Source organism: Rattus norvegicus, chromosome 12 (assembly GCF_036323735.1).
Source record: "Rattus norvegicus strain BN/NHsdMcwi chromosome 12, GRCr8, whole genome shotgun sequence".
Classification (NCBI taxonomy): Eukaryota; Metazoa; Chordata; class Mammalia; order Rodentia; family Muridae; genus Rattus; species Rattus norvegicus.
In genome coordinates, this window is record NC_086030.1 from 44,942,617 (window position 1) to 44,968,954 (window position 26,338).

The 26,338-nt window shown below is 48.5% G+C and overlaps 1 protein-coding gene and 1 long non-coding RNA gene across 5 annotated transcripts; one reads left to right on the plus strand and one right to left on the minus strand.

Annotated features, from left to right (window-relative positions):
- Window positions 1–3,690: 3,690 nt before the first annotated feature.
- On the plus strand, window positions 3,691–25,274 carry Pebp1 (phosphatidylethanolamine binding protein 1). Of its 4 annotated transcripts, XM_063271234.1 has the most exons (5): window positions 3,691–4,645; window positions 20,295–21,261; window positions 22,199–22,308; window positions 22,588–22,688; window positions 24,637–25,274. In XM_063271234.1, exons 2-5 carry the CDS (start codon window positions 21,127–21,129, stop codon window positions 24,852–24,854), a joined length of 564 nt encoding a protein of 187 aa, XP_063127304.1. In that variant the 5' UTR covers window positions 3,691–4,645; window positions 20,295–21,126; the 3' UTR covers window positions 24,855–25,274. The 4 variants fall into 4 exon arrangements, with proteins under 4 accessions (XP_063127304.1, XP_063127303.1, XP_063127302.1 ...); XM_063271233.1 differs by lacking the exon at window positions 3,691–4,645 and having other exon boundaries at window positions 21,016–21,261; window positions 22,199–22,312; window positions 22,592–22,688; NM_017236.2 differs by lacking the exon at window positions 3,691–4,645 and having other exon boundaries at window positions 21,074–21,261.
- LOC120095992 (uncharacterized) lies at window positions 15,269–17,967 on the minus strand. The gene is made up of 3 exons (XR_005492032.2): window positions 17,636–17,967; window positions 16,073–16,351; window positions 15,269–15,559 (listed from the first exon to the last, which is right to left on the minus strand). It is a non-coding gene; the product is annotated as an uncharacterized LOC120095992 (long non-coding RNA).
- Window positions 25,275–26,338: the final 1,064 nt, after the last annotated feature.

Genomic DNA, 26,338 nt, shown 5'->3' on the forward strand with positions numbered 1-26,338 from the left:
GGCTTTACAGTATGTACAGAGATAATTATTCGTGTCATTCCCTGTGACCTCCTTTTATTAAGGTGATATTGTGCGATAACTTTGGAATTGAACACCTGCCACCTTCAGGATATGAGCTATGCCTGCTTAAAAGCATTGCAGCTGGGCTCCTTCAAATGTTAATATTCCCCCAAGAAAAGGGGAGAGCGGTAAGGTCACTGGACCTTCACCCGAGTGTCTAGTCATAGTTCCCAGCTGGGTCTGTGCAATAGGCCCTAATTATACGAAGTCTCAAGGTTTTCTGAGTGTGCAGGCTAAAGACTAGAAGTGGAAAGGAGGAGGCCTCCCTATACAACAAGAAGAAAGTTGTTACATATATTGAGTTAAGGCTCCAGAAAGCCATTGTATATACTGATTAAAGGCCCCAGTTATTGCCTGCTAACTCCCCTTGGGAAATTTTATTACTACAAATGATTAGTTTATTTGTTATTTTTATACATCACTCTCTCTATGTATTGCTGTTCTTGTTCGTTTTGAGACAGTGTTTCTCTATGTAGCCTGGAACTTGGCTTTGTACTCCAAGATGGCCTATAACTCAGAATTCCTCCTGCCTCTGCCTCTCAACTAATGGAACTATAGGCTTATGCTACCAGGGCCAGCTAGTATGTGTGTGTGCGTGCCTGTGTGTGTGTGTGTGTGTGTGTGTGTGTGTGTGTGTGTGTGCAAAATTACAAATGTCTAGCTCTCAGAATACCTTCTTGGTTCTCAGAATACCTTCTTGGTTCTTGCCAACTTAAAACTTATAACAACCAAAAAAAGTAAATAGTTGAAAGTCCATATACAGGAAATCTTAATTTCCTACAACCAGTCATATATAAATTCCTTAGATTATAATGGTTTATTCATGTTAACAAAATCTGACTTAAAGATTAAGTCTAATCACCTCATGTCTTTGCTAACCTTGTTAAGCTTTTGCTGTTTGGAAAAAATATATATACAACCCTGTGATGTTTGTAAAAGAATACCATAAAAGGCTTGGGAAGGGCTAGAGAGATGGCTCAGTGGTTAAGAGCGCTGACTGCTCTTCCAAAGGTCCTGAGTTCAAATCCCAGCAACTGCATGGTGGCTCACAACCATCTGTAATAAGATCTGATGCCCTCTGGTGTGTCTGAAGACAGCTACAGTGTACTTATATGAAATAAATAAATTAATCTTTAAAAAAAAAAAAGGCTTGGGAAAATGAGGTTCCCAGTCTCTTCGTGGAATGTACCTGTGGTTTAAAGTTTATTTTAATACTAGAAGAGCTTGAAGTCAAAATGTTGCATGCCCCTTTAATCCCAGCACTTGCAAAGCAAATGCAGGTAGATCTCAGAGTTTGAGCCCGGCCTGGTTTACAGTGAGTTCCAGGACAGCCAGGACTACACAGAGAAATCCTGTCTTATAAAATCCTAATCTTATGAGAGTTACTAACTTATTATAAACTTTTAAAAAAGGTTAAGACATAAAAGTTAATGATCGGGGCTGGGGATTTAGCTCAGTGGTAGAGCGCTTACCTAGGAAGCGCAAGGCCCTGGGTTCGGTCCCCAGCTCCGAAAAAAAGAACCAAAAAAAAAAAAAAAAAAGTTAATGATCAGGGCTGGAGAGATGGCTCAGCGGTTAAGAGCACTAGTTGCTTTTCCAGAGGTCCTGAGTTCAATTCCCAGCACCCACATGGTGGCTCACAACCATCTGTAATGAGATCTGATGCCCTCTTCTGGTGTGTCTGAAAAGACCAACAGTGTAGTCACATACATTAAATAAACAAATAAAACTCTAAAAAAAATTTAAAGCAAATTAACCTTAAGTTAGGGTTGGGGATTTAGCTCAGTGGTAGAGTGCTTGCCTAGCAAGCACAAGGCCCTGGGTTTGGTCCCCAGCTCCGAAAAAAAAAGAACCAATAAAAAAAAAAAAATGCACTTGCATGGCAGGATGTCCCCAGATCCAAGTAGGACCCTTTCTTACCGTTGGATGGGTAAATTGCATGCTACCCTCATGGCGGACAAGGATGCATGGGAAAATAAGACCTACAGAGGCAGGCCGTTCCTGTGTCTAGTCAAACCAAAAAGAACTTCCTCCTCATCTACAGGGAAGATGAATTTCTGATCACATCTCACGTGATGTCGTGGATTCTATTGCCCAGTGGAGGATCTCAGAGTCTGCACCCATTTCCGAAATGTGTCAAATAACAGAGAGGCAGATGGTAATTCCTCTGCCCTCAATGTCTCTCCAACTGACACATGAGGATGCTGTGAACAGGGGAAGCTTGAGCATAAGCTGCCCCCTGGGCTGGAGTGGAACCTGAGTGCTGGTTGTCCATGCCTTTTACTCTGGCTGTCAAACGTTCCTTTTTGCCAGAGCTAATTCCAGGGTCCACACCCTAACCACCGCTGTTCCCTGATTAAAGGAGGCGACCAGGTGCTCTGCCAGCCAACTCCCAGCTTTGTAAAGTTATTCAGGACACGGCAGCGGTGTCTTTGAGAACCTTGCTAGACAATCCTATAAAAATCCACTCCTCGAATTGTTTCTCCCCCCCCCCCCCCCCCCCCCCCCCGAGCTGGGGACCGAACCCAAGGCCTTGCGCTTGTTAGGCAAGCGCTCTACTGCTGAGCTAAATCCCCAACCCGAATTGTTTCTCTTTTAAATTGCCAGTTAGGTGGTGACTTTAACAGACTCCTTTTACAAGGCTTCCAGGTGCTTGCTTGTTCCTTATGCAGGAGTCGGATGCAACAAACTGCTAATTAAGGTTACTGTTTCTCCAGAAACTCTGGGACCTGGTACGTGGTCCAGCCAGACAATTCTACTTAACCTTATTAAGCAAAACGTGTATGAACGTTGTCTCTTAATGCTCCTCACAAGTTTGCACAGTTATTTACTTCTTGACTTTTTTTTTTCTTTTCTTTTTTCTTTTTTTTCGGAGCTGGGGACCGAACCCAGGGCCTTGCACTTGCTAGGCAAGCGCTCTACCGCTGAGCTAAATCCCCAACCTACTTCTTGACTTTTGTTTGGATCTTTGCCATCTGTTGAACTTTATTGTTGTGCCGGGAGATGGACCCTCCTCTGAGGTACTCTAACTGCTGCTCTTTCTGTAGTGTCCCCTTTGATACTTCGAAGAGCAATTTGCACCCTATACCCCTTAAAGCAGTCCGAGTGACCTCTGACTTGGAGAATCCAACTCCATCCAACATCCCTCTTTTAACCACTCTGGACTTTGTTTCGGGACTCAGAACGAGAACCATTAGCAGGACCAAATCCGGGTTGGGGATTTAGCTCAGTGGTAGAGCGCTTACCTAGCAAGCACAAGGCCCTGGGTTCGGTCCCCAGCTATGGGAGGGGGTGGGGGGAGCAGGACCAAATCCTTTTCTACACTAGGCAGCCTCTCTTCGCAGCGGCTTTCAAACGCCTTAGAGAATTCTGCGATCAGCTTTCACGACCAAGTTCATTCTCTGTGCTCCACAAGCAGATCTGAGTACTATGAAGGATGGTATCCGTGCTCTCCTCCTCCGAAGATGCTGCTTCCACACCAACAAATCCTAACTGGTTTGCGATGGGGCCCCAAAACACAGGAACCAGACAAAAAAGTTCAACCCCAAGCCTCCTCCAGGGCACTGGCTTTAGTCCCCACCCACTCAGGCCCCTCCTACCGGCCTTAGTCCCCTCCTACTCGGGCTCCTCCTACCGACCTTAGTCCCCTCCCACTCGGGCCCCTCCTACCGGCCTTAGTCCCCTCCCACTCGGGCCCCTCCTACCGGCCTTAGTCCCCTCCCACTCGGGCTCCTCCTACCGGCTTTAGTCCCCTCCCACTCGGGCTCCTCCTACCGGCTTTAGTCCCTTCCCACTCTCGCTCCTTCCCTGGATCCGTTCTTTCCTCCTAATTATCCACATACTCACATTTTACCCTGTTTTTGTTGTTGTTGTTGTTTTGTTTTGTTTTGTTTTTTTAATTTCTGAACTTCCCCTCATACCCAAACAAAAGATTCCGCGTTAGCCCTCCCAATGGAGGTCACCCCGCAGTAGCCACTCACGCAACGTCGTCGCTACGGCTCCAACAGGTACAACGCAGCCAACCCAATCAGATTAAGGGAGACATGACCTCGATACAACAATACGTAGTCACTCTAAAAATCAAACCGATTCCCTGGGATTCCCTGGCTACCGCGGGCCTCCCAAACCGCAGAGGACCAGGCTTAATGGCTGCCGAAAAGGGAGGCATCTGTGCCTTCCTAGGGGAAAAATGTTGTTTTTATGCAAACCAATCTGGCCTAGTACAGGAAACTTCTAAACAATTATTAGAAAGAATTCGAAACAAGACAAGAAGCAGACAATAGTTTCTGGAAGGACACCTGGATTGCTTGAGGACTGTGGATTCCCACCCCTCCTACCCCAACCCGCACCCCCACACCCGGAGAGGCTCAATCATTAGGACCTTTCTACAGTTGCTCTTTGGCCCCGCCCACTCTACGGGTCCCTCCCACAGAGACTACAGGCTTCCCTGCCGGTCAGGATTTCTTGGCCCATACCAGCCATCCTCTCATCCCCTTCAACTTGTCCTTTCCATTACTGAGGACTCAGGCTGCGGTGGCTCACACCTTTCACCCCAGCATTTGGCACGTGGAGGCAAGATCATCAGGTGGGTAAAGTCGTAACAAATTCGAGACCAGTCTGTCTACGTGAAACCCTGCTATAAGATCACAAGACCAAGTCTGCATTAAGCCGTGGTTATGTGGTTGTACTTATTGTTTTTTGTTTTTGTTTTTTGTTTTTTTTGTTTGTTTGTTTGTTTTTCCGGAGCTGGGGACCGAACCCAGGTCCTTGCGGTTGCTAGGCAAGCGCTCTACCACTGAGCCAAATTCTCAACCCCGGGGTTGTACTTATTGCAGAGGACCTGGCTGTGGGTTGCCAGCACCCACACGGTGGCTCACAACCATTTCTAACGCCTAGGGAATCCGATGCCCTCTTCTGGCCTCCAGGAGCACGAGGTACACACACACACACACACACACACACACACACACACACACACACACACGCAGACGCTCACACGCATAGTAAACCTGTAGAGAGATCACCTTGTATATTGCTTGGATGCCTCACCTGTCCATTAAAAAGCTTATGGCCTATGGCTTAGGGAGGAAATAGAGGCGGGACATCGGGAGGAGAAAGAATCCTGGGAGGGGAGCTGGCAAAGAGGCAAGCAGAGGAACTCGTCTTGGTACCTGAGGGCAGGTAACGTGGCAAAATGTAGGTTACAATAAATGGATATCTTTAGTCGTAATCTAGTCAGAATAGAACCTAGGTAGTTATTTGTATGGCTACAGTATTTGTAAATATAATTTGAGTCTGAGTCTTATTTCTGGGAACATGGGGCTGGGAGGCAGAACTGGGACTAAAATTCGACAAAACGGTTTTTAAAAATACTTTAATGCTTTCGAAGCAGAAGCAGGTGGATCTCTGAGTTCTAGACCAGCCTGGTCTATGTAGTGAGTTCCAGATCAACCAAAATGACAAAGTGAGACCTTATCTTAACAAACAAAAACAAGACAAAACAACAAAATCACACACAAAGAGATCTAAAAACAAACCCAGACCAGATAAACCAAAAACATACTATGCTTGGGACTGGAGAGATGGCTCAGTGGTTAAGAGCACTGACTGCTCTTCCAGAGGTCCTGAATTCAATTCCCAGCAACCACATGGTGGCTCATAACCATCTGTAATGGGATCAGATGACCTCTTCTGGTGTGTCTGAAGTCAGCTATAGCGTACTGATATAAATATAATAAATCTTTAAAAAGTAAATCTTAAAAGGGGTGTGTATGGGGGTTGGGGATTTAGCTCAGTGGTAGAGCGCTTGCCTAGCAAGCACAAGGCCCTGGTTTCGGTCCCCAGCTCCGAAAAAAAGAAAAGAAAAAAAAAAGTGTGTGTGTGTGTGTGTGTGTGTGTGTGTGTGTGTGTGTGTGTGTGTGTGTGTAGGGAGAGATGGCTCAACAGTTAAGAGCACTGGCTGCTCTTCCAGAGGACATGGGTTCAGTTCCCAGCAACCACAGGGCGGCTCAGAACTGTCTGTAATTCTAATTCCTGGGGATCTAACACTCTCAGACAGACAGACATGCAGGCAAAACCACCAATGTACATAAAATAAAAATAAATTATTTTAAAAAATACTGTGTTCATTTTTTCATTAATGTTTATTTTTTATTTTATGTGATTTTCGGAACTCCTGAAGCAAGCTGGCTGGCCGGACTAGCCTCTAACAGCAACCTCTGTTTTCAGAGGCTAGACCGTGCACAAAGTTGAAAACTACAGAGGAAGCCTCCCGATGTTAACCTTGGCATCCCTCATAGCACAGGCTAGAGTTTGGGTGTGTGTCCCAAAGTTCACATCTTGAAGCCTTTTTTCCGGTTGCGGTTTTTTTTTTTTTTTTTTTAAGATTTATTTATTTATTATATATAAGTACACTGTAGCTGTCCCCAGACACACCAGAAGAGGGCACCGGATCCCCCTACAGATGGCTGTGAGCCACCATGTGGTTGCTGGGAACTGAACTCACGACCTCTGGAAGAGCAGTCGGGTGCTCCTAACCGCTGAGCCATCTCTCCAGCCCAAATGTGTAGCCCAAGCTGGCCTCGAACTCGTGATCCTCCTGCCTCTGCCTTCTTCAGCAAATCCTACCGGTGTGCGCCACCACAACCGGCCCGGTTGCGGTTTTAATGGGAGGGGCTTATGTCACTAGATTAGTCTCAGTCTAGGCAGAGTTAGCTAGCTGGAGGGTATGTTGATATGAGGTGAGTCTATTCCTGTGTGCATGCGTTCCTTCCCACTCTGTTCCCTGCCGAGAATAAGGCCCAAGCTCGCTTGAACTGGCTGTGTTGTAGGGGTGACCTTGAACTTCCGATTTTCCTACTCCCTTCTCTGCTGGAATGGCTGCAGCTCCAGACCCAGTTCCTGCAGTACCAAGCAGCGCCCCCTAGTGGCTGAGCCTCGGCCCTGCTTTTTCCCTTCCCTCCACACAATCTCTTCCTTCCAGCTTTGGGAGGTGTGACAGGGTCTAGAAGCCTCTGGAAGCTGACCCATGCTCCTGGACTGGCCAAGCACTAGCACTGTGAGCCAAATGTCCTTTTTTTACATCATGAACCATGTATCCTGTTACAGTAACAGAAGAACTGACAGGGACAAGAACGCAGAATTTCCTCTTACTGGGTTCAGCAGCATCTTTGAGCCTAAACTCCACTCAGCGTTCACATCCCCATTCTACAGATAAAGAAACGGAGGCACATAGAGGGGAAATAAACCCCCAAACTGTCACAGCCTCACATCTGTCTGGAAAAATTAACTTCTTTGTGTCTGATATTTCCTCATTTGAATAATGAATTTCAGGTTTGCTTTTAACATTTTTTTTAAAATATTTGTGTGTGTGTGTGTGTGTGTGTGTGTGTGTGTGTGTGTGCCTACAGAGGCCAGAGGTGTGATCTGATCCCCTTGAGATGGAGTTACAAGGAGTTGAGGAGGCTGGGAATCAGCACAAGCTTGTAGGACGGTGCTGTTTTTTGGTTTTTGTTTTGTTTTTTCTTTCTCTTCTCTTATTAGACTTAAGCTCTCGCTATGTGGACCAAACTGGCCTCAACCTCATGGGCTCAAATAATCCTCCTGCCTCAGCCTCACAAGCAGTACCTGAGTCTGTAGCTAGCTATGTGTTACTCTGCCTGGCCTCAGGAGCCAGGTGTTAAAACTCCAGGGTGGAAAGGTCTTATGATGGAAACCATGTGCCCTCCTGGCAGGAAAGTGTGCATGCTTACATCGTTGTCAAAGCCATCAGGGCTGGAGTGGTGGTGCACCCCTTCAACCCCAGATTCTCAGGAGGCCAAGGCAGGAAGAGACTGAAGCAGGAGGGGTCCAAGCTTGAGGCTAGCCTGGGCTACATTGCAAGGCCCTGTTTCAAAATAACAATTTAATTATTTATTCTATGTAAATACACTGAAGCTGTCTCAGACACACCAGAAGAAGGCATCAGATCCCAACACAGATGGTTGTGAGCCACCATGTGGTTGCTGGGGTTTGAACTCAGGACCTCTGGAAAAGCAGTCAGTGCTCTTAACTGCTGAGCCATCTCTCCAGCTCCTCAAAATAACAATTTAAAGGCTCCATGTGGTGTCTTATGCCTTTAAAATTCCTGCTGAGATAAGTGAAACCCTAATGTTCAAGGCCAGCATGGTCCCTAGAGAGGGTTCTAGGCCAGCTAGGACCACTAGGAGAAACCCTCTCTTGGGGAAAAAAAAAGAGCAAAACCAACAAAAACCAAATTATCAATTTCTAAAGAGCTAGGGTTGCAACTTAGTAGCATTTGTAAGACTCTGATAAAATAACTTAAAAGCATCCGGCAAGGCAAGACAGGGTTCTGTGGCTAAGAGCAGGTGTTGCTCTTCCAAAGGTCTGGAGTTTGGTTCACATCCAGGCAGCTTAGAACCGCCTGTAACTCCAGCTTCAGATGATCAGACCATGCCCACTTCTGACACACACATAAATAAGTTTTAAAAGAAACAGCAAAAGATAAACTTAAAACATACATTTCAAGGAGCTTAAAAAAAAAAAAAAACACTCCAAGCAACAAAGAAACTAAAACCTGTCCTTGTAACAAAGAGACTAAAACCAGTCCTTACAGGTCTAAACTGGAATTATAAACATGTTTCAGCTGGACATGATGCATACATAGCACTTGGGAGGTTGAGGCAGGAGGATGAGGAATTTGAGGTACTTAACCAGTTTCAAAACAAAAAACAAAAGGGACAGTGTTCTAGCTTCTTTTGGTCACTATTGTGAGCATTATGACCAGAGACAAACTGAGGGGGAAAGGATTATTTTTTTCAGCTTATGCTTTGAAATCCATCATTGAGAGAAGCCAAGAAAGGAACCTAAAGTAGAAGGCCAAGGAACTCTGCTGCATGTTAGCTTTACCCAGGCCCCACTACCTAGGGATGGCACCGCCCCTAGTGGGCTAGGCGGTCCTTCATCAGTTAATCAAGAAAACGCACCACAAATGTGCCCAGGTGCCGTAGGAAGGAAACACTTTTTCAGTTAAAATTCCTTCTTGTCAGGCTTGAGCTGTGTGAAGTTGAGGATCAAGACTAGCCATCAGACAAGGGGAAGAGGGGGCACAGAGAAAATAAGAAATAATTTCCCTGCTTTCTGGACCTAGAACCAAGCCACAAGCTTACTTACAAGGTCGGTCACCAGGTGGCGCTCTCAGCCCTGAGCGGACTTCGGATCCCTCCACCAAGGCCACCTAGTAATGATCCAGCCAAGTTTCATGATTAGAGATTTCGGTTCAGCCAATGGCCACTGCTGTCCAGAGAAGCCAGGGCAGGCCAAGACTTACTCAATGTTTCTTTCAAGGTCACAGCTCATGGGAAAAGCCAAGACTCACCCACAACCCAGTCTCTGATAGTCTAAAATGTATCTATCCCAAGGTCCCCTGATCCCTTGGTCAGAGCTGGATAATTCATGGAAGGCCTTCCTGCCCTTAAATACTGGAGACAGCCACCTGGGCGCAGTGTCAGGCATGGGGAACAGAAGCATTCACCCCCAAACCTCATTTTGGGGATTTTCCTTCTTTTTTTTAAGATTTATTCATTTATTCTATATAAATACACTGTAGCTGTCTTCAGACACACTAGAAGAGGGCATCGGATCCCATTACAGATGGTCGTGAGCCACCATGTGGTTGCTGGGATTTGAACTCAGGACCTCTGGAAGAGCAGTCAGTGCTCTTAACCACTGAGCCATCCCTCCAGCCCTAGGATCTTTCTTTTTTTTCCTTTTTTTTTTTTTCTTTTTTTCGGAGCTGGGGACCGAACCCAGGGCCTTGTGCTTGCTAGGCAAGCGCTCTACCACTGAGCTAAATCCCCAACCCTTACTGAGCTAAATCCCCAACCCTGGATCTTTCTTAAAATACCTCCTCTCATTTTAATTGATTCCTTCCAAAGGGTGAGAAACTATGTTGGCTTTTTATTGCTTGGACCAAATACTTAAGAAAAGCGATTTAATTTTTTTTACATTTATTTATTTATTTACCTATTCATTTAGTAGCTAGTTAATTGGTTGGGTTGTTTTGTTGTTTGTTTGTTTGTTTGTTTGTTTGTTAGAAAGGGTTTCCTGTGTAGCCCTGGCTGTCCTGAAACTTGCTGTGTAGATCAGGCTGGCCTCAAACTCAGAGATTGCAACTTGCTCTTTTGAAAAACTGTGGTCCCAGTCACAGCTCAGGTGTGGAGGTCAGAGGACACCTTGCAAGAGTCAGTTCTGGCGTGGGGATTGAGGGAGGCTGCCACACTTAGCTATAGGTCCTTTCATCTCCAAACCCTCTTGGTGTTCCCCCAGTGCCATACCCATTGTCCTTCTTCTGCCGATTGCTTTTTTTGCCCTCAACATATTTGGGGGCTGGCTCATGCCACCCTGTGTGAGCCCGGCTGGTGCTCTGTGAAGGTGGCATCCTTTTTCAGAACGGAGCTGACGGTGAAGTGGCTTTCCTCACACAGTCAAGCGGTCACTCCTGTGGCAGACCCCTGCCTCTCACCCGGGGTTGCGCAGTTCTGATTGTACTTGCGTTTGGAGATGGCCTGACTGCAGCACCTCAGCACGTCTGACCTTCCCACAGACCCCCTTCTGGGTCAGTTCATTCTGCACAGTGTGGTGGGACAGAACTGCTACTCTAAAGAATGTCACTCAGGGAACAGTGACCCTTAGAAATAGACCCAGGGCAAGGCAAGGCGTGTGGGAACCAGTGCCCTCCCTAGGTGTCGCCCAAAGGCCGGCTTATCTCAGCCCCTCTGCACTCTGCCCCTACCGGTTTTTATTTGCAGAAGCTTCCGTGTACACACAACTGATTACCTTCTACCTCTCCCCTCCACGGGAGCTGAGGGTGAACGTCCCCACCCTCTAACCTCGCTTTTGGTCACTCTGGGGACCACCTTCCATTCTACCTAACAGTCAAAAAAAAAAAAACCAAACCATAACAACAACCACCACCACCTACTTGTTACTCTGAGAGGCCAATGATCCCAGGAATCGTGTGCCAAGAAATAGGACAAAGGCCGAATGTCTATTCGCAATGTGGCACGGGCAGGTTCTCACATGAGATGGTGCCGGACATAAGCAAACACGCCGGAAGTCTCCCGAGGTCCCACCAACCCTCGCCCCGCCCCCCCAAAAGATTTCACTCCAGCAGCCACGTGCAAGCCCAGCCTTGCCCCATGCCCCAGGAACTGCTACAGGTTGTAGAGAAGAGACTTGAAAGCCCACATCTGGCCAGCGGTGCAGCTCAGCAGGGAGGGCGCTCACTTAGCCCAGACAACAAACACCCTGATTTCTAACCCCAGCACTGCATCAGCCGAGGATAGAACAGGGCACCTGTGGCATTCCCCTCCCTGGGCTGCCCCTATACTTTGTAGGTGGGGGTGGGAGGATCCGAAGGTCAGGTTCACCTTGGCTGCCCACCAAGTTCAAGGCCAACCCAGCATATGTGAGACCACTAGGATTTTAAATTATTTAATTAAGTGCAATCCAGAGCTGGCACAGATGCTAGGTAAGTCCTGTACCACTGAGCTACCCACAGTAACTAGATACTAGGCTGGAGTTCTTGTCTGTTTGAGACAGGGTCTTCCTACATAGCTCTGGCTGTCTTAGAGATCACTCTGTACACCAGACTGGCCTCGAACTCACAGAGATCTACCTGCTGGGATTAGAGACCTGTGCAACTCTGCCTGGCTCTGTGAAGTCTCTTAACTTCCCTTTGGATGGGGGTGGGCACTGAAAGAAGAGAGATTTAAGTAGTCTAAGAGACCACATTGCTATTAACACTGACATTAGATCCCCAAAATTTTGCATACAAACAATGTACCTGTCGTTCCCCAGGAGACCTCCTGAATACAGCATGCATTCCTAATTGACTCTCAAGAGTATTAAAGGTTTTACTTTTTTTTTTTTAAAGATTTATTTATTTATTATATATAAGTACACTGTAGCTGTCTTCAGATACACCAGAAGAGGGCATCAGATCTCTTTACAGATGGTTGTGAGCCACCATGTGGTTGCTGGGAATTGAACTCATGACCTCTGAAAGAGCAGTCGGGTGCTCTTAACCGCTGAGCCATCTCTCCAGCCCCCAAGGTTTTACTTTTAATATGTGTGACTGCTCTGTGTGTGTGTGTGTGTGTGTGTGTGTGTGTGTGTGTGTGTGTGCGCGCGTGCGCGCGTGCGCGCGTGCACGTGTGTATGTTCAGATGCTCCGAAGCTCAGAACTAAGCAGGGTGCCAGGCTGTCTGGAGCTGGAGTTACAGGTGGCTATTGGCCGCCTGACGTGGTGCTGGGTCCTCTAGAAAAGCAGGGTGCAGTAACTCTGAGTCGTCTCCCCAGGCCCTCCAAAGAGGAGGAAGTGGGAAATCTTCCACCTCTGTTCCAACCCTCTTCCTACTGGGAAACACGGAAGCAATCCCCCCTACGTCACCAAACGCTTGTCTAAAACGAGAACTCCAAGGTTTGGAACCCCTTAGGGGTCGCGTATTGGATATCCTGCATGTCAGATATTCACATCACAGTTCATAACAGTATCGAAATTAGTTATGAAGTAACGACAAAAATAATATCATCATGGTGGGGGGACACCTCAGCATGATGAACTGTATTAAAGGGTCAGTGTTAGGAAGGTTGAGGACCCTTGGACCCTAAAGCAACTAACTAATGACCATGAAGTCATCTGACTCAGCATCTGCCCAGGACCTTGTCACTGCTCTGAGGATCGAGCTAGGCTCTCACCAGTTCCCCGGTGTCTCTATTTATTCTGGAGAGATATCAAGGACGGCATTCCCCCCTCTGCCCCCCTCACCTGTTCAAACCAGCTGGGGAGGTCACAGTAAATCCAAGGTTGCTGTGCTCAGATAGTACCAGATGCTCAGTTTCTGGAGGACAGAGAACGTTCTGGTGAGTTCAAAGGGTTTTAATAAGGTCATGGTGGAGACTGTTCTAATGAAGTGGCCGATATCATATGCAGTTTCTCTCAGTCACGCATCTGTGCAAGGCGTTCACCTGTACGGCATAAGTTTTTGCCCCTTCAGTTGTGGAGAGGATGCCTGCAGTGGTGGGGGACAGGGTTCATACCCCACAGCGATGTAAGGGAAGCCAAACAGCCAGACATGGCTAGTGTTTTTTTTTTTTTTTTTTTCTTTTTTTTTTCTTTTTTTTTTTTTTTCAGAGCTGGAGATCGAACCCAGGGCCTTGTGCTTGCTAGGCAAACACTCTACCACTGAGCTAAATCCCCAACCCCCATGGGTAGTGTTTTAACCCCAGTCTGGGCCCCATGCTCTCTACCAGCAATCAGGAGGCTGACAAAGGAGGACTCTGAGTTCTAGGTCAGCCTGGGCTAGACAGTAAGACTCTGCCTCTCAAAAAAATCCAAATCGGGGGCCAGCAATATGGCTCAATGGGAGGGGAGAGGACACACACACACACACACACACACACACACACACACACAAGATGGCTCAATGGGTAAAGGCTGCCAAGCCCTGATAACCTTTGTTTGAGCCATGCCGCACACAGTAAAACCCCAGAACCAACTCCCTCAGGTTGTCCTCTGACCTCTGTCCCCACCTGCTCACATCCCCCCTATAAATAAATCAATGTAACTTCAAAAATCCAAAGAAGCCAAGAATGGCGGTGATACACACCTTTCATCCAGAGACAGAGGCAGATAACACTCTGTGAGTTCAAAGCTAGCCTGGTCTACACAGTGACCTACAGGTTAGCCAAGGCTACATAGTGAGGTTTTGGCTTAAAATCTTCCAAAAAGAAACAAGCAGGCAACTGGGGTTGGCCATAAAATTCAGTCCCCAAGAGTTGGGGGTATTGAGATAGAGGCCTCCTCTCTGTGGAGTTCCTGGCCTGGATGGAACCAGGCTGCAAGCTACAGGGGTCCCCTTGCTGTGGGACCTCAAACTTTGAGCCTTAAGACAACATAGATTTGTCATCTCCTGGTGTCTGTGACTCAGCAGTTTGGCTGTAACTCAGCAGTTTGGCCATGGCTCAGCTGGGTCCACTGCTGACACGGGGCGTCTCAAGAAATTGTCTAAAATAGTGGTTCTCAGTGTTCCTAACGCTGCCACCCTTTAATACAGTTCCTCATGTTGTGGTGACCCCCAACCATGGAATTATTTTTATCGCTACTTCATAACTGTGATTTTGCTACTGCTTTGAATCATAATGTAACTATGTAACTTGCAGGATAGCTGGTATGTGACCCCCCTCTCCCCTCGGAAGAATCCCAATCCACAAGTTGAGATCCGATGCTCTAAAGAGGCCTGAGCTCAGTACAGAGCTGAGCTGTTGGATCTCTGAGCAGCCAAATAAATACAAGAAGGATCAGGAGTTCTAGGCCAGCTTAGGCTGCAGAGCCAGTTTAAGGCTAGCCTGAGCTACATGTGAGATTCCGTTTCAAAAAGAAATATATACATTTTCTGACTCTCTTCAAGGAATTTTTTTAAAGGAGCCAGTGAGAGAATGGGATGTGTTTCCAGCAGCTTTGAGATTATTAAGGACACACACACACACACACACACAGACACACACAGACACACACAGACACAGACACACAGACACACAGACACACACACACACACACACACACACACACACACACACACACACACACACACACACACAGAGTAATCCCAAGAAGTAGGAATCCAGGAGACCAACCAGAAGGCAATTTCCAAATCACAGCTCAGTCTGGGTCCTTGGCGTCAGCCAGCTCCTGTGTGCAGAGGTTGCCACATGCAGACCTGTGCCTCACAATGGCAGCTTATAGTTGCCCGTTGCCGACCACCACAGAGCTTTGATTTCCTCTAAGCCTCCCTTGAGGTCCTTTGTGCACAGAAACAGTTCTCCCTAAAAGAAGCTGCCCATCTGACCAAACATATGAGTGAACCAGCAAACATCCCACCTCACCCACCAATCAAAACGATCCTTAAGCTTACTGGAGTCTACCCATAGCCAGAGCCTTCCGGAGCCACAAGCTAGACTCACAGGCTGATAAATGATAACCAGAAAAATCACACAGGCATCAGATGCAGGTCAATTAATAATAATAATAATAATAATAATAATAATAATAATAATAATAAAACAACAACAAATCTTTCTCTTTTCTTTCTATTTCTGCATATCTGACTTGTTTTAACACATGCTATAATTTTAATGCCCCCTCCCCCTTTTGAGTCAGGTCTTAGGTAGCCCACAGTAGTTTGGACTTCTCTATGCTTTAAAGATGACCTTGAACTTCTGACCTGCCTTTACCTCTAGAGTGCTGGGATCTCTGATGTGTACCACTATACCTGGTTTCTGCTGTGAGTGTTGTTTAGTCCAGCCACATCCAGAGCCTTTAACTTTTATTTGAATATTTACTGTGTGTGCGTGCACACATCTGTACACATACCTGTATGAGTCTATGTCCACGTGTACATGCAGGAGCCTTAAAGGCCATAAGAGGGAGGCAGGTGTCCTGGAATGGGAGTAACAGGCAGTTATGAGCTGCCACTGGGGTACTCAGAACCAAACCCAGGTCCTCTGCGAGAGCAACGGGTAAGCCAAACACTGACTGACTAGCTACCCCTACCCACCCTCCCAAGCCCTATCACTTTTACCTTAAATGGCTCCCAGGGGCAGTGTCCTAGAAGCTGGGACCATAGCCCATGCATCCTTAGTAGCAGTACCTTGAAGGGGATTGTGTAAACCGGTCTTCTCTCTCTCTATTCATCTGTCCTAATACACACTGCACATTGGGCTGTGTCACTGCAGACCCCAAAGCAGTGGGAACACCTGATCACAGACAGAATCCAGCTAACCCTTTCTTCTTGATAATTTGATGGTCATGGGTATTTGTTACAGTAGCACACAACTGACTGACACCATACTCAATAGTATTCTGAACAATCAGCAAGCACTGAGAGTCTGTGCTTGTGCAAGAAGCTCCCTAGAACACCCCCACCCCCCAACACACACACTGCATCTTTACCTGGAGGTTTAGGGCATGTTCGTGGTTCTGTAGAAAGGTGAGGATTCCCACCAACAGGTTCCAGGAGCTCTGACTCCCTCTTATGGCCTTTGTAGGCTCCTGCATGCACACATGTGCACAAACAGTGATACCCATTTCTTTAGCTCATGTAAAGAAATGTCACTTCCTTGATGCTCTTGCTGTCCCAGATCCTGGAGACGGTTCAAGCCACTCTCTGCCCACAGTGGGCCACAGGGGGTCTCTTCTCTGCTGGGTTTACAGCTTCAGCGGCTTCCTGAGCTGTTCAAAGAGCAAGAAAACCTCTATATTCAACAATTAATTTCAGATCACACAATTCATAAGTCGTTCACATCAGGGAATGGCTTTAAAATACACATTTTAGGGGCCAGAAAGGTGGCTGGTCAGTTAAGATGTCCTCCGCTCTTTCAGAGGATGAGAGTTCCCTTCCTACCATTCACTTTGGAAGGTTCACCACTGACTGTAATTCCAGTTCCAGGGTATCTCATACCCTGCTCTGGCTTCCTCAGGTATCACAAATGCTTGTGCACACACATGCACACATGCACACACACACCTTGAAAATAATTAAAAAACTAAACAGAAAAAAGTGGTTATTTTACCATTTTTTAAAACAGTGTATATAGCCCAGGCTAGACTTAGAATCAAGCTTCTCCTATTATAGCTTATTAAGAACTAGTGTTGCAGGTATAGTCTTCCACAACTGGCTCAAAGTACATTGTTCTTTGTGTGTGCGCGCGCGTGCGCGCGCGCACGCACACCTGTGTTCAGTATCCTCACAAGCCAGCAGAAGGCATCAGATCCTTTGGAGCTGGTTGTAGGCAGTTGTGAGCTGCCTGTCATGTGAGCTGGGAATCAAACCCAGGTCCTCTGAACCAGCAGCAAGTGTTCTTAACCATTGAACTATCTGTCCAGTTTCAATGCACATTTTTTTGCTTTTGTTTTGGGTTTTTGAAAGATAGGGTCTCACTATGTAACTCTGGGTAGCCTGGAACTTAACCAGGCTGGCCTCGAAAGTCAGAGAGAGATTGGCTTGCCTTTGCCTCCCAATTAAAGACCCGTGTCACCATACCCAGGTAATATACAGTTTTGAGAAGTGTTTCTGTTTTAGTCAGATTCCCAACTCTGTAACAAATACCTGGGAAATTAAAGAGAAAAGTCTCCCACTGTCCACAGTTCTGTTGGTCCCTGCCTGTCATCAGTCAGTCCCATTGTTCTTGGGCTCTTGGTGAAGCAGTTCAATCAGCACATGGCGGAATAAAACCATTCCCCTCACGGTCAGAAAGACAGCACAAGAGAACAAAGTCTCACAGTGTGCTTCAAGGGCACTCTTCCACACTGCCTAAGATTGTCCACTAGGCCCTACCTCCCAGGACCACACAGGTCAGGACTCACCTTTAACATACTTCTCTCTGGAGAACCAGTATCTGAACTATAGCAATTTGCATATTAGAGAAGTCTTAGTTTGGGTTTTATCACTGTGAGGAAGACACTATGACCAAGGCAATTTTTACAAAGGAAATAGTTTAATTGGGGCTGGCTTACAGTTTCAGAGGGTCAGTCCATTATCATCATGGCAGGAAGCATGGGAGTGTCCTGGGTGACGTGGTGCTGGCAGACCTGAGTGTTATACATCCTGATGTGAAGACAAGCAGAGGACAGATTGTCTTCTTCCACAGGCAGCTAGGAGAAAGGTCTCTTCTGCTCTGGGTGGAGTTTAAGCGTAGAGCCTCCAAGCCCACCCCCACAGTGATGCACTTCCTCCGTCAAGGCCACACCCACTCCGTCAAGGCCACACCCACTCCAAGTGCCACGTTCCGTGGGCAAAACATATTCAAACCACCACAGTGTTCAAAACTGATTACCCGGGGTTGGGGATTTAGCTCAGCGGTAATTACCCAGAGGGGGTGTCGTGGGTGATATTGTCAAGGTGACAGGATTCGGCATGAGCCGGGGTGGTGGTGGTGGGTGGGGAGGGGATGGGGATGGGGATGGGTCAAACCTCTGGGTAAGTTTATGAAGGAGCTTTTAGAATGGGTAAAATGAAGTGGGAAGACCCATTAATTGTGGGCAGCACCATCCCAGTAGTTGGGGTCCTGGAATACCCATAAAGGAGAAAGCGAGCTGTAGGTGAATCGGTATTTAGCTCTCTCGGCTTCCTGACGACAGGTACAGTGGTGTGATCGGACACCTCTTGTTGCCATGCCGTGATGGTCACCGTCAAACTGAGCCAGAACAGACCCTTCCTTCTGTACAATGCATTCCTCATAGCATGAGAGAAAAGTGCATTTTCATGTGGACAGTTTCAGAGGGTCAGTCCATTATCATCTCTCTCTCTCTCTCTCTCTCTCTCTCTCTTTTTTTTTTTTTTTTTTTTTTCGGAGCTGGGGACCGAACCCAGGGCCTTGTGATGAGTTCCTCTTTTTAAAACATTTTTATTTTTAAATCGTTCTTAGGTGTTCCTGGAGGGGAGGAGCCTTGTGGGCTCAGAGATCCTCCCACTGTTAACAGGGCCTTTCTTATATAAGAGGATCTCCTCTGGGTCACCATGGATGTGTTTTATATAAGGGCATTGTTGGTGTCGCCAAAGGGAGCACCTGGGCAGGCCCATGCCTGTTCCCTCTGAGAGAGAGTATCAAGGAGAGTCTATTTGGGACCTGGAGGAGGGGGTAGAGGCAGAGAAGGAAGGGGGACAGAGAAGGACATAAAAAGAGAGAAGAGGAGAGAAGAAGAGGGGAAGAGGCTGGCCAGGGACAAATGGGAGAGGAGGGAGGGGAGGGGAGAGAAAGAAGTGGGGAGGGAGGCCGAACAGTTCTGTTTATAGCAAGTCAGGTTCCTACTTGGCTGTTTGCTCTGTAACTGCTGGGCAGATCCTAGAGGAAAGGCTAACATTCCTCCGTTTTGGTTTAATTAAAAAATGGGGAACTAGAAAGAGTTAAGGCAGGAACGGGGTTGTCATGATATTTAGCTACTTTCTGCTGACTTTCGGGGGATGATTGAGTCTTTTGGAAATCTAAGGAAATTGGAATGGGGTTGCTGGTCAAGTCCTGAGAGAGCTGGTTGTTTCCTTTCTGTCCAGGGTCTGTGGGACATTTGCAGGTCAGAGAGCTGAGGCCCAGTAAAAGGATCTGTGAGAGGTGACAGGAGCATCTGTGGGTTGCTTCCCTGAAGCTGTCCTGGAAGCAGACTTCGAGTTAACGCCCAGATTTGGCAAGACAAACAAAATTAAGATTTGGCAGAAAACAAAATTAAGCAGGTTGAGAAGTTTGAAACCCTTAGGCCCATGGTCTTGGTGATTGGGGGAGGGGAATCCCAAAACCAGGGAACTGCGTGGGTGGTGGTGGGGGGTGGAGAATCCCAGCCTCTAGAGTATGCAACAGGTGGGGAACTTAGGCTATGGATTGACAGGGGCACTTTTCTGGATGAAGTCCATTCGAGGCATGAGAGGAAGATTTGAGCACGTTTCTTGGAGCTTACAAGAATCTTTTTAAGTTTATGAAAGGGGCTGGAGAGATGGCTCAGCGGTTAAGAACGCTGCTTTTCCAGAGATCTGAGTTCAGTTCCCAGCAACCACATGGTGGCTCACAACCATCTGCAATGGGAATCCAATGCCCTCTTCTGGTGTGTCTGAAGATAGCAACAGTGTACTTATATATAATAAATTATTCTTTTTTAAAAAAAGTTTACAAAAGAGACTGTACCATCCCTGGCACCGTGTGGTATACTAGGAGACATGGACTCACAATTTTTCTCTGACCTCTATACTTGGAACTGTGGCAAGCACATTCAGTACCCCACCCTCACAATCACATATAATTAATAAATGAGAAAAAATAAAAAGGCGAGAGCTGGGCCGTGGTGGCACAGGTCTTTAATCCCAGCATTTAGGATACAGAGGCAGGCAGACCTCTGAGTTGGAGGCCAGCCTGATCAACAGAGCGATTCCAGGACAGGCAGGCCTACAGAAAACCCCTGTCTCAAAAACAATACTAAAAACCCCAAAACAACCAACAAACGAGTCAGGGTACAGAGCCTCTGTATTCTATTAGCTACACACTGTGAAAACCTAGGTCCATCCATTTCTGACTGCTTCCAGCCTTTGGAGGCTGCTGGCACTAACTGCAAAACTGGCGATGTCTGGTCCAGCTTTGCTTCCCTTCCTTCAGTCTGGTCCTGACAATCACACTTTCCACTTCTCTTTCAGGACCCCTGGGATGACCTGGGAGCCACCCAGGAAATATCCATATTCTGAGGCTATCGACTGACAACCTGAATTCCACTTTGTCTTGTTAAGTCACACTGTCTGTAAAATAATCTTGTTCCAGCCCGAGAAAAGCAGCCGCCACCTTCAGGATCTTAGGGTTACTACTTGCAAGCCACCGTGAAGATGGGGCTTGCAGTCTGTTCACGTTCACTCATAGAAGGCGGGGTTGTTCTTGAAGCCTCAACCAAGAACCAGCCAGTTCTCCCAGCCCTGTGTTTACAATTCTGCTCAAATTTACAGGCACACCAGCTGGAAGGTTAATTGAAGAGAGGTTCCGGTGTGGGTATTTAGGGGGCGACGGGAGGCCATCATCTGTGCAGAACTTGCCGAACTGCTGCTTTGGAGTCACCCGCACTCCACAGTTAAGCCCATCACACTCATTGATTCCCGAGAGGTTGAATATCGTTGGCATTTAAAGACTTTCTAAAACAACAAAAGATAACGCAGGGAAGAAACCAGGCTCGTTTGAAGAAACGCATGGCCTTATCACCGGGAACTGCGAAAGGGAGCAGAGAGTCCTTCAAATGCAAAGGAGAAGCCGCAATATTAACCTGCATCACAGCCCTGCACTCTCAGGCCTGCAGGAACCACGCGGGAAGCTTCGCAGTGACCGTGGCGCTCGGACCGCCTAGCTCCGGCTCAGCCAATCAGAGGATGAGGGGGCGTGGCCTGATCTGCGGTTGGTCGGGTGGCGTGAGTCAACTGCGCAATCGCCCTGCGTTTAACTGCACTCGGGACTCGGCGCGCGCGTGTGTCTGTTCTCTCCATCGTCATGGCCGCCGACATCAGCCAGTGGGCCGGGCCGCTGTCACTACAGGAGGTGGATGAGCCGCCCCAGCACGCCCTGAGGGTCGACTACGGCGGAGTAACGGTGGACGAGCTGGGCAAAGTGCTGACGCCCACCCAGGTACGGTGTGGGCCCGCCGGCGGAGAGGCCGGGACACAGCGGGGCGGAGCAGGCCTCGAGCCTAGGGTCTGTAACTCAGACCTTGTGGCCCCAACTACCTGATGGGAGCGCCACCCGACAACCGGAGGCCTCTTATGTAACCTTCTAATGTCCCGAGATTGCGGTCACCCCCAGGGAGCAGGCTGCACTTTAAACAGCTCGAAGGCCAGCGCCTTCCCATTATCTGTGTTGCTCGTGGCGGTGGCGGTGGCGGTGGCGGTGGCGGTGGCGGTGGGGGTTGGGGTGGGATGCTGACGCGGAGGAGCGGTTCCCCAGCTCACCGAAACTGGGTCTAACCGGTCTGTAGGTATTTAGAACGCGGTGTTTAGAATGGTGACTTGGGAGTTTCCATCCGGAGCCCTAGCCAGTCTCCGTTGTCCCAAACTTTGTACTCGACCTTGGGCGCTCTCGTTTTTTCTGAAGGCAGGTTACTCTTCAGCTGGCCCCAAGTGGCGCGTTTTTTTAGACTTCTGGCTCTTTAAGATTTTTTTTTTTTTATCTTTTAATCATGTATGAATGTGTGGCTATGTGTGAGAGAGAGCAGGGAGCTGTGAAGGTCAGAATTGGCCTCAGATCCCCTGGAGCTGGAGTTACAGGTCCCCTCTACACACACACATAGGAGTGCTGGGAAATGTCTACCCTTTGTAAGAGTTCTTAGGGCTGAGCCATCTCTCCAGCCTCAAGCTTCAGGCTTTTAGTAGAGGCCATATTCAGGAATTTCCACTAATCTGCATGGGTGAAACTACTACAAACTGTTTTCTTGTCTCAGTAGTAAAAGGAGTGAATAAAAGGAAATGATAACCCTCGTGTTTTATGTTTTAGGAGTGTGAGGTTGCAAAGTGTTGAGTTTTTGAGAGCGTTTCTAGATGTTTAACCCCAAACTGGTTCCTTCCTACAGGTCATGAATAGACCAAGCAGCATTTCATGGGATGGCCTTGATCCTGGGAAGCTCTACACCCTGGTCCTCACAGACCCCGATGCTCCCAGCAGGAAGGACCCCAAATTCAGGCCAGTCGGGGGAAAGGTGGGGAGAGGGTATCACCCAGATATACTTAATCTGGTGGAAGTCCCTGCTGGACAGGGCTGCATAGACCTCCCGGGGTTACAGTTGGTTTGTAGTGCTGGGGAGACAGCCTCAGCCCCAGGAATGGGGTCTCTTGGCGTGCAGCCCTCATGCGTGCTTGTGCTCCCTAGTGTATCATCTGCCAGTTGCAGCCCGGCCGTGGAGGACCCTAGGTGTACCCCGCCTTCGTTTGGTGCTCAAAGCCCTTGTTCTCTTCTCTGCAGGGAGTGGCACCACTTCCTGGTGGTCAACATGAAGGGCAACGACATTAGCAGTGGCACTGTCCTCTCCGAATACGTGGGCTCCGGACCTCCCAAAGACACAGGTAAGGAAAGGCTGCCTTAAGGAGGGCTGATCGGGGAATCTGGGTGGGAGTTGGGATGGCCCCGGGGCACCACAGGGTTCCTTCCAAGCCTGACCGTAAGGAAGACAGAAGCCTGCTTGCTTTCCCCCTCAGGCAAGTCTTTTCTGGAACAGTGAGCTTGTAGGATTGTGATGGCTAGAAGTTGGTTCTGATGGGGTGGGCCCTCTGTAGAGCTTCTTTTGAATGCCTGGAGAGATGTGCTGTCTGTATGTGATTTCCGGTGCATCTGAAACATCAAAGCCAGGGCTCACACTAGGCAAGCTCTCTGTCACTGGGCTGGAGTGGGTTTCGGGGGGCTCTGTGTGGGCCAGATGAAGTTGAGCCCCCTCTGTTCTCTGCTTTGTGTGATCCTGTAAATAGGAAGCAAACACTTTTCATACTAATGCCGAAGATTGCCTTTTATATTTCTTTATAACTCTCCCTTTCTCCCCATAATGTGGCCAGGCACTTTGAAAAGATGTGGAAGACTGTAGTGAGCCACATTGAACACTCTCTCTCTCTCTCTCTCTCTCGCTCTCTCTCTCTCTCGCTCTCTCGCTCTCTCGCTCTCTCGCTCTCGCTCGCTCGCTCGCTCTCTCTGACAGTGTGTTGTGTTGCCATGGAATGTGAGAGTCAAGGCCCACAATGCTCCCCAAGTCTCATAAGCACCCCTGAAGCGGTGGGGGACACAGTTACTGCTGGTTGCTTGTAACATGCTGTTCCCTTTCACTGGAACAAGGCCACCTTGATGGTGGGATGTGCCTGGCCGAATGCCCACTTCTGTGCATTGTCTGCCAAGAAGAACTGGAATAATGAGTGTCCAGTAAGGACGAGGACCATTGCTCTTGGCTCACTGTGTGTTTGGAGGCCCAGAAGCTTCCAGACTCGTTCAAGGCCTCTCAGTATTCATAGGCATAAAGAGATAAGTTTCCTGGGGACTCTTTCAGGTCTCCAGGGCACCTACAGAAGCAGGTGATTTAATTACAGGCAGAAGACAGTGGGGAGTAGAGCCATTCCCTGGAGTCGAGCTGTGCTCTGCTTTGAAGAATAAAACTCAGATGTGGAAGATTTAGCTTGCATGATAAATGGATGGGTCGGAGGGTTTCAGGCAGAGGATTTGAGGGGCACACATCTGGACACTCCAGGAGGATGAAAGCTCTTTCCTGTCCCTGCCGCTCCCCTGGGGCTTAGCATTTTCTGACATGGTCTCCATGGGTCGCTTTGGGTCCCATGCTTCTCTGGGCACAGTGGGCAGGGTGTGTTACCTGGTTACCCGATTCTGGCTTGGGTTATGAGTTCGGTTCCTTTAATTAGTCTTCCCTGTGCCAGTGTGCTGCACGGTTGAGCCTTCCTCTTGCTGGGTCCGTGGGCTGCAGCCCGGATGTGGGTGTTCTGAAGAGAGCCACTGTGTGCCTCCTAGGCAGGGCTTGCTTGGCGCTTGTGTAGATGTCCTAGATCTAGGAGTTGTCCTGAAGTCCTCCAAAATGGACGTTTTATACTCTGATCAGCTCATGTGAAGGTTCTATGAATCTGGGTGAAGCCTGGCAGCTCGCTGACAGCTCGGTGCTTTTGTCGTAAGTGTGAACTGCAGCTTGCTTGTTGAGTGCTTGATGGACGGTGGCCATCTGTCTCCCTATGTCCTCATACATGTAAATAACTTTTTAAAAAGTCGTTAAGAACCATCTGATTTTGACATATTTCATTTAGCCCAGGCTATCCTTGAACTTGTGAGGTAGTTGAGAGTGATCCCGAGTGATCCCGAACTCCTGATCCAAGTTCTGGGGTTACGGGCGCGGAGCACTACACTCAGGCTTATGTTGTTGTATGTGGAAAAGCAGGCTGAGGGCCTGGGAATGCTAGGCAAGAGCAGCCCAACTGGAGCGCGTCCGCACCCACACTCACCGCTGCCTGCCGCTCGCCTCTCCTGCAGGTCTGCACCGCTACGTCTGGCTGGTGTATGAGCAGGAGCAGCCTCTGAACTGTGACGAGCCCATCCTCAGCAACAAGTCTGGAGACAACCGCGGCAAGTTCAAGGTGGAGTCCTTCCGCAAGAAGTACCACCTGGGAGCCCCGGTGGCCGGCACGTGCTTCCAGGCAGAGTGGGATGACTCTGTGCCCAAGCTGCATGATCAGCTGGCTGGGAAGTAGGGGCGCTGCAGAGCCCGCAGCCCCGGGGACCCCACAGTACAGTCAAGTCGTATAAAGCATGTGCTGTGGGGTGTCCCCCCACGCCCATCCTTCCTTCCCACCCTCTCATAGGGAGTTCTCAGTTGTGCTAGGTTACAGCTCTAGGATGTCTTCCACTTTGTCCAGGACCAGGCCCAGTAACATCTTTTGGGGTGGGCTTATCAATCCTCCCATCTCGGCTGAGCCCTGACCGCCCAGGTCAGATGGCTGCATAGTTATCAATATTCCTGGGCTGCTGCTCAGCAGTGCTGCTGTGTGGAGGCCAGGCTGTGGAGAGAGACCCTGTTAGCCCCTTACATCCCAGTGGGATAAGCAAAGGTCACCGGAGTTGCTGGGCGTGTTAAACCTCATCAAATACAAATAAAGGGCATTGCATTCAGACATCGGGTATTTTCCTTACTGGGCGGAGTGAAAGCCCTCTGAGGTGAGCTGGGTGCAAGTGACCTGCTAGCCACAGGGAGGCACTACCATCCCTCCTCCAGGTCTGTAAAGGGCAGTGAGCAATGCTCACAGAGAAGGGAGTCATCGTGGTGCTGCTCGCAGGCCTTTGAGAGGCAGAGGCAGGGGGACTCCTGTGAGCTTTAGGCCAGCCTGGACTCCACAGGGAGATTCTTCTCAAAACAAGAACACTTCCTTGCTGGCAGTTCCTGGTTTGGGTTTTCTTCCAGAACAAAATCTTTACCTCCTTAAGAGTTAAGTCTTGGTGTGAACATTGGAAAACACCGTTAGGCACGTAACAAAATTTAAAAAAAGTGAGCGGGGTGAGGTAACGCACACCCTTGATCCAGCACTTGGGAAGCAAAGGCTGGTGGACCTCTGAGTTTGAGGCCAGCCTGGTCTATAGAACGAGTCCAGGACAGCCAAGGCTTGTCACAGAGACATCCTGTCTTGAAAAACCAAAAAGAGTGTGTGTGTGCGTGTGTGTGTGTGTGTGTGTGCGTGCGTGTGCGTGCGCACGAGGAGGTGCCCGTGGAATCCTGGAAAGGGCGGGAGGATGTGAGGTTTTGAGCTGGAGTTGCGGGTGGTTGGTGTGGGTGGCTGAACTCAGGTCCTCTGCAGAGCAGTGCATGCTCTTAACCACTGGGCCTTCTTTTAAAAGGAAAAAAATTACCCCTCTGTTATGTATGTAACTAGTGCAGATGTACATAGACGTGCACATGAATACACGTATGCTACAGCACATACGAGAGTGCAGTTTGTGGGAGGAGATTCTTTGCTTCCACCCGTGGGCCCTGGGGGTCAAACTCATGGTCAGGTTTGGCTGCTGCACCTCCGTCCCCTGGGCACCTCACTGACCCTGGGCACTGCACTTCCAACCCTGCTCTGTGTAGTCTCCAGTGAAGGGGCTGTCGCTCACATCCAACCAATGCTCTTTCGGCTTACAGGTGTTCACATACTGATTTCTCTTCCTCCATTTCTTTGCTGTTATGAATAGTGCTTCAGCA

What these genes read in the sequence shown, in the direction of transcription:
- Pebp1 (XM_063271232.1), top strand. Translation starts at nt 21,127, where the DNA reads ATGGCCGCCGACATCAGCCAGTGGGCCGGGCCGCTGTCACTACAGGAG. An exon ending in AAGTGCTGACGCCCACCCAG is followed by an intron (nt 21,262 to 22,198) that starts GTACGGTGTGGG and finishes TCCTTCCTACAG; the next exon opens with GTCATGAATAGACCAAGCAG.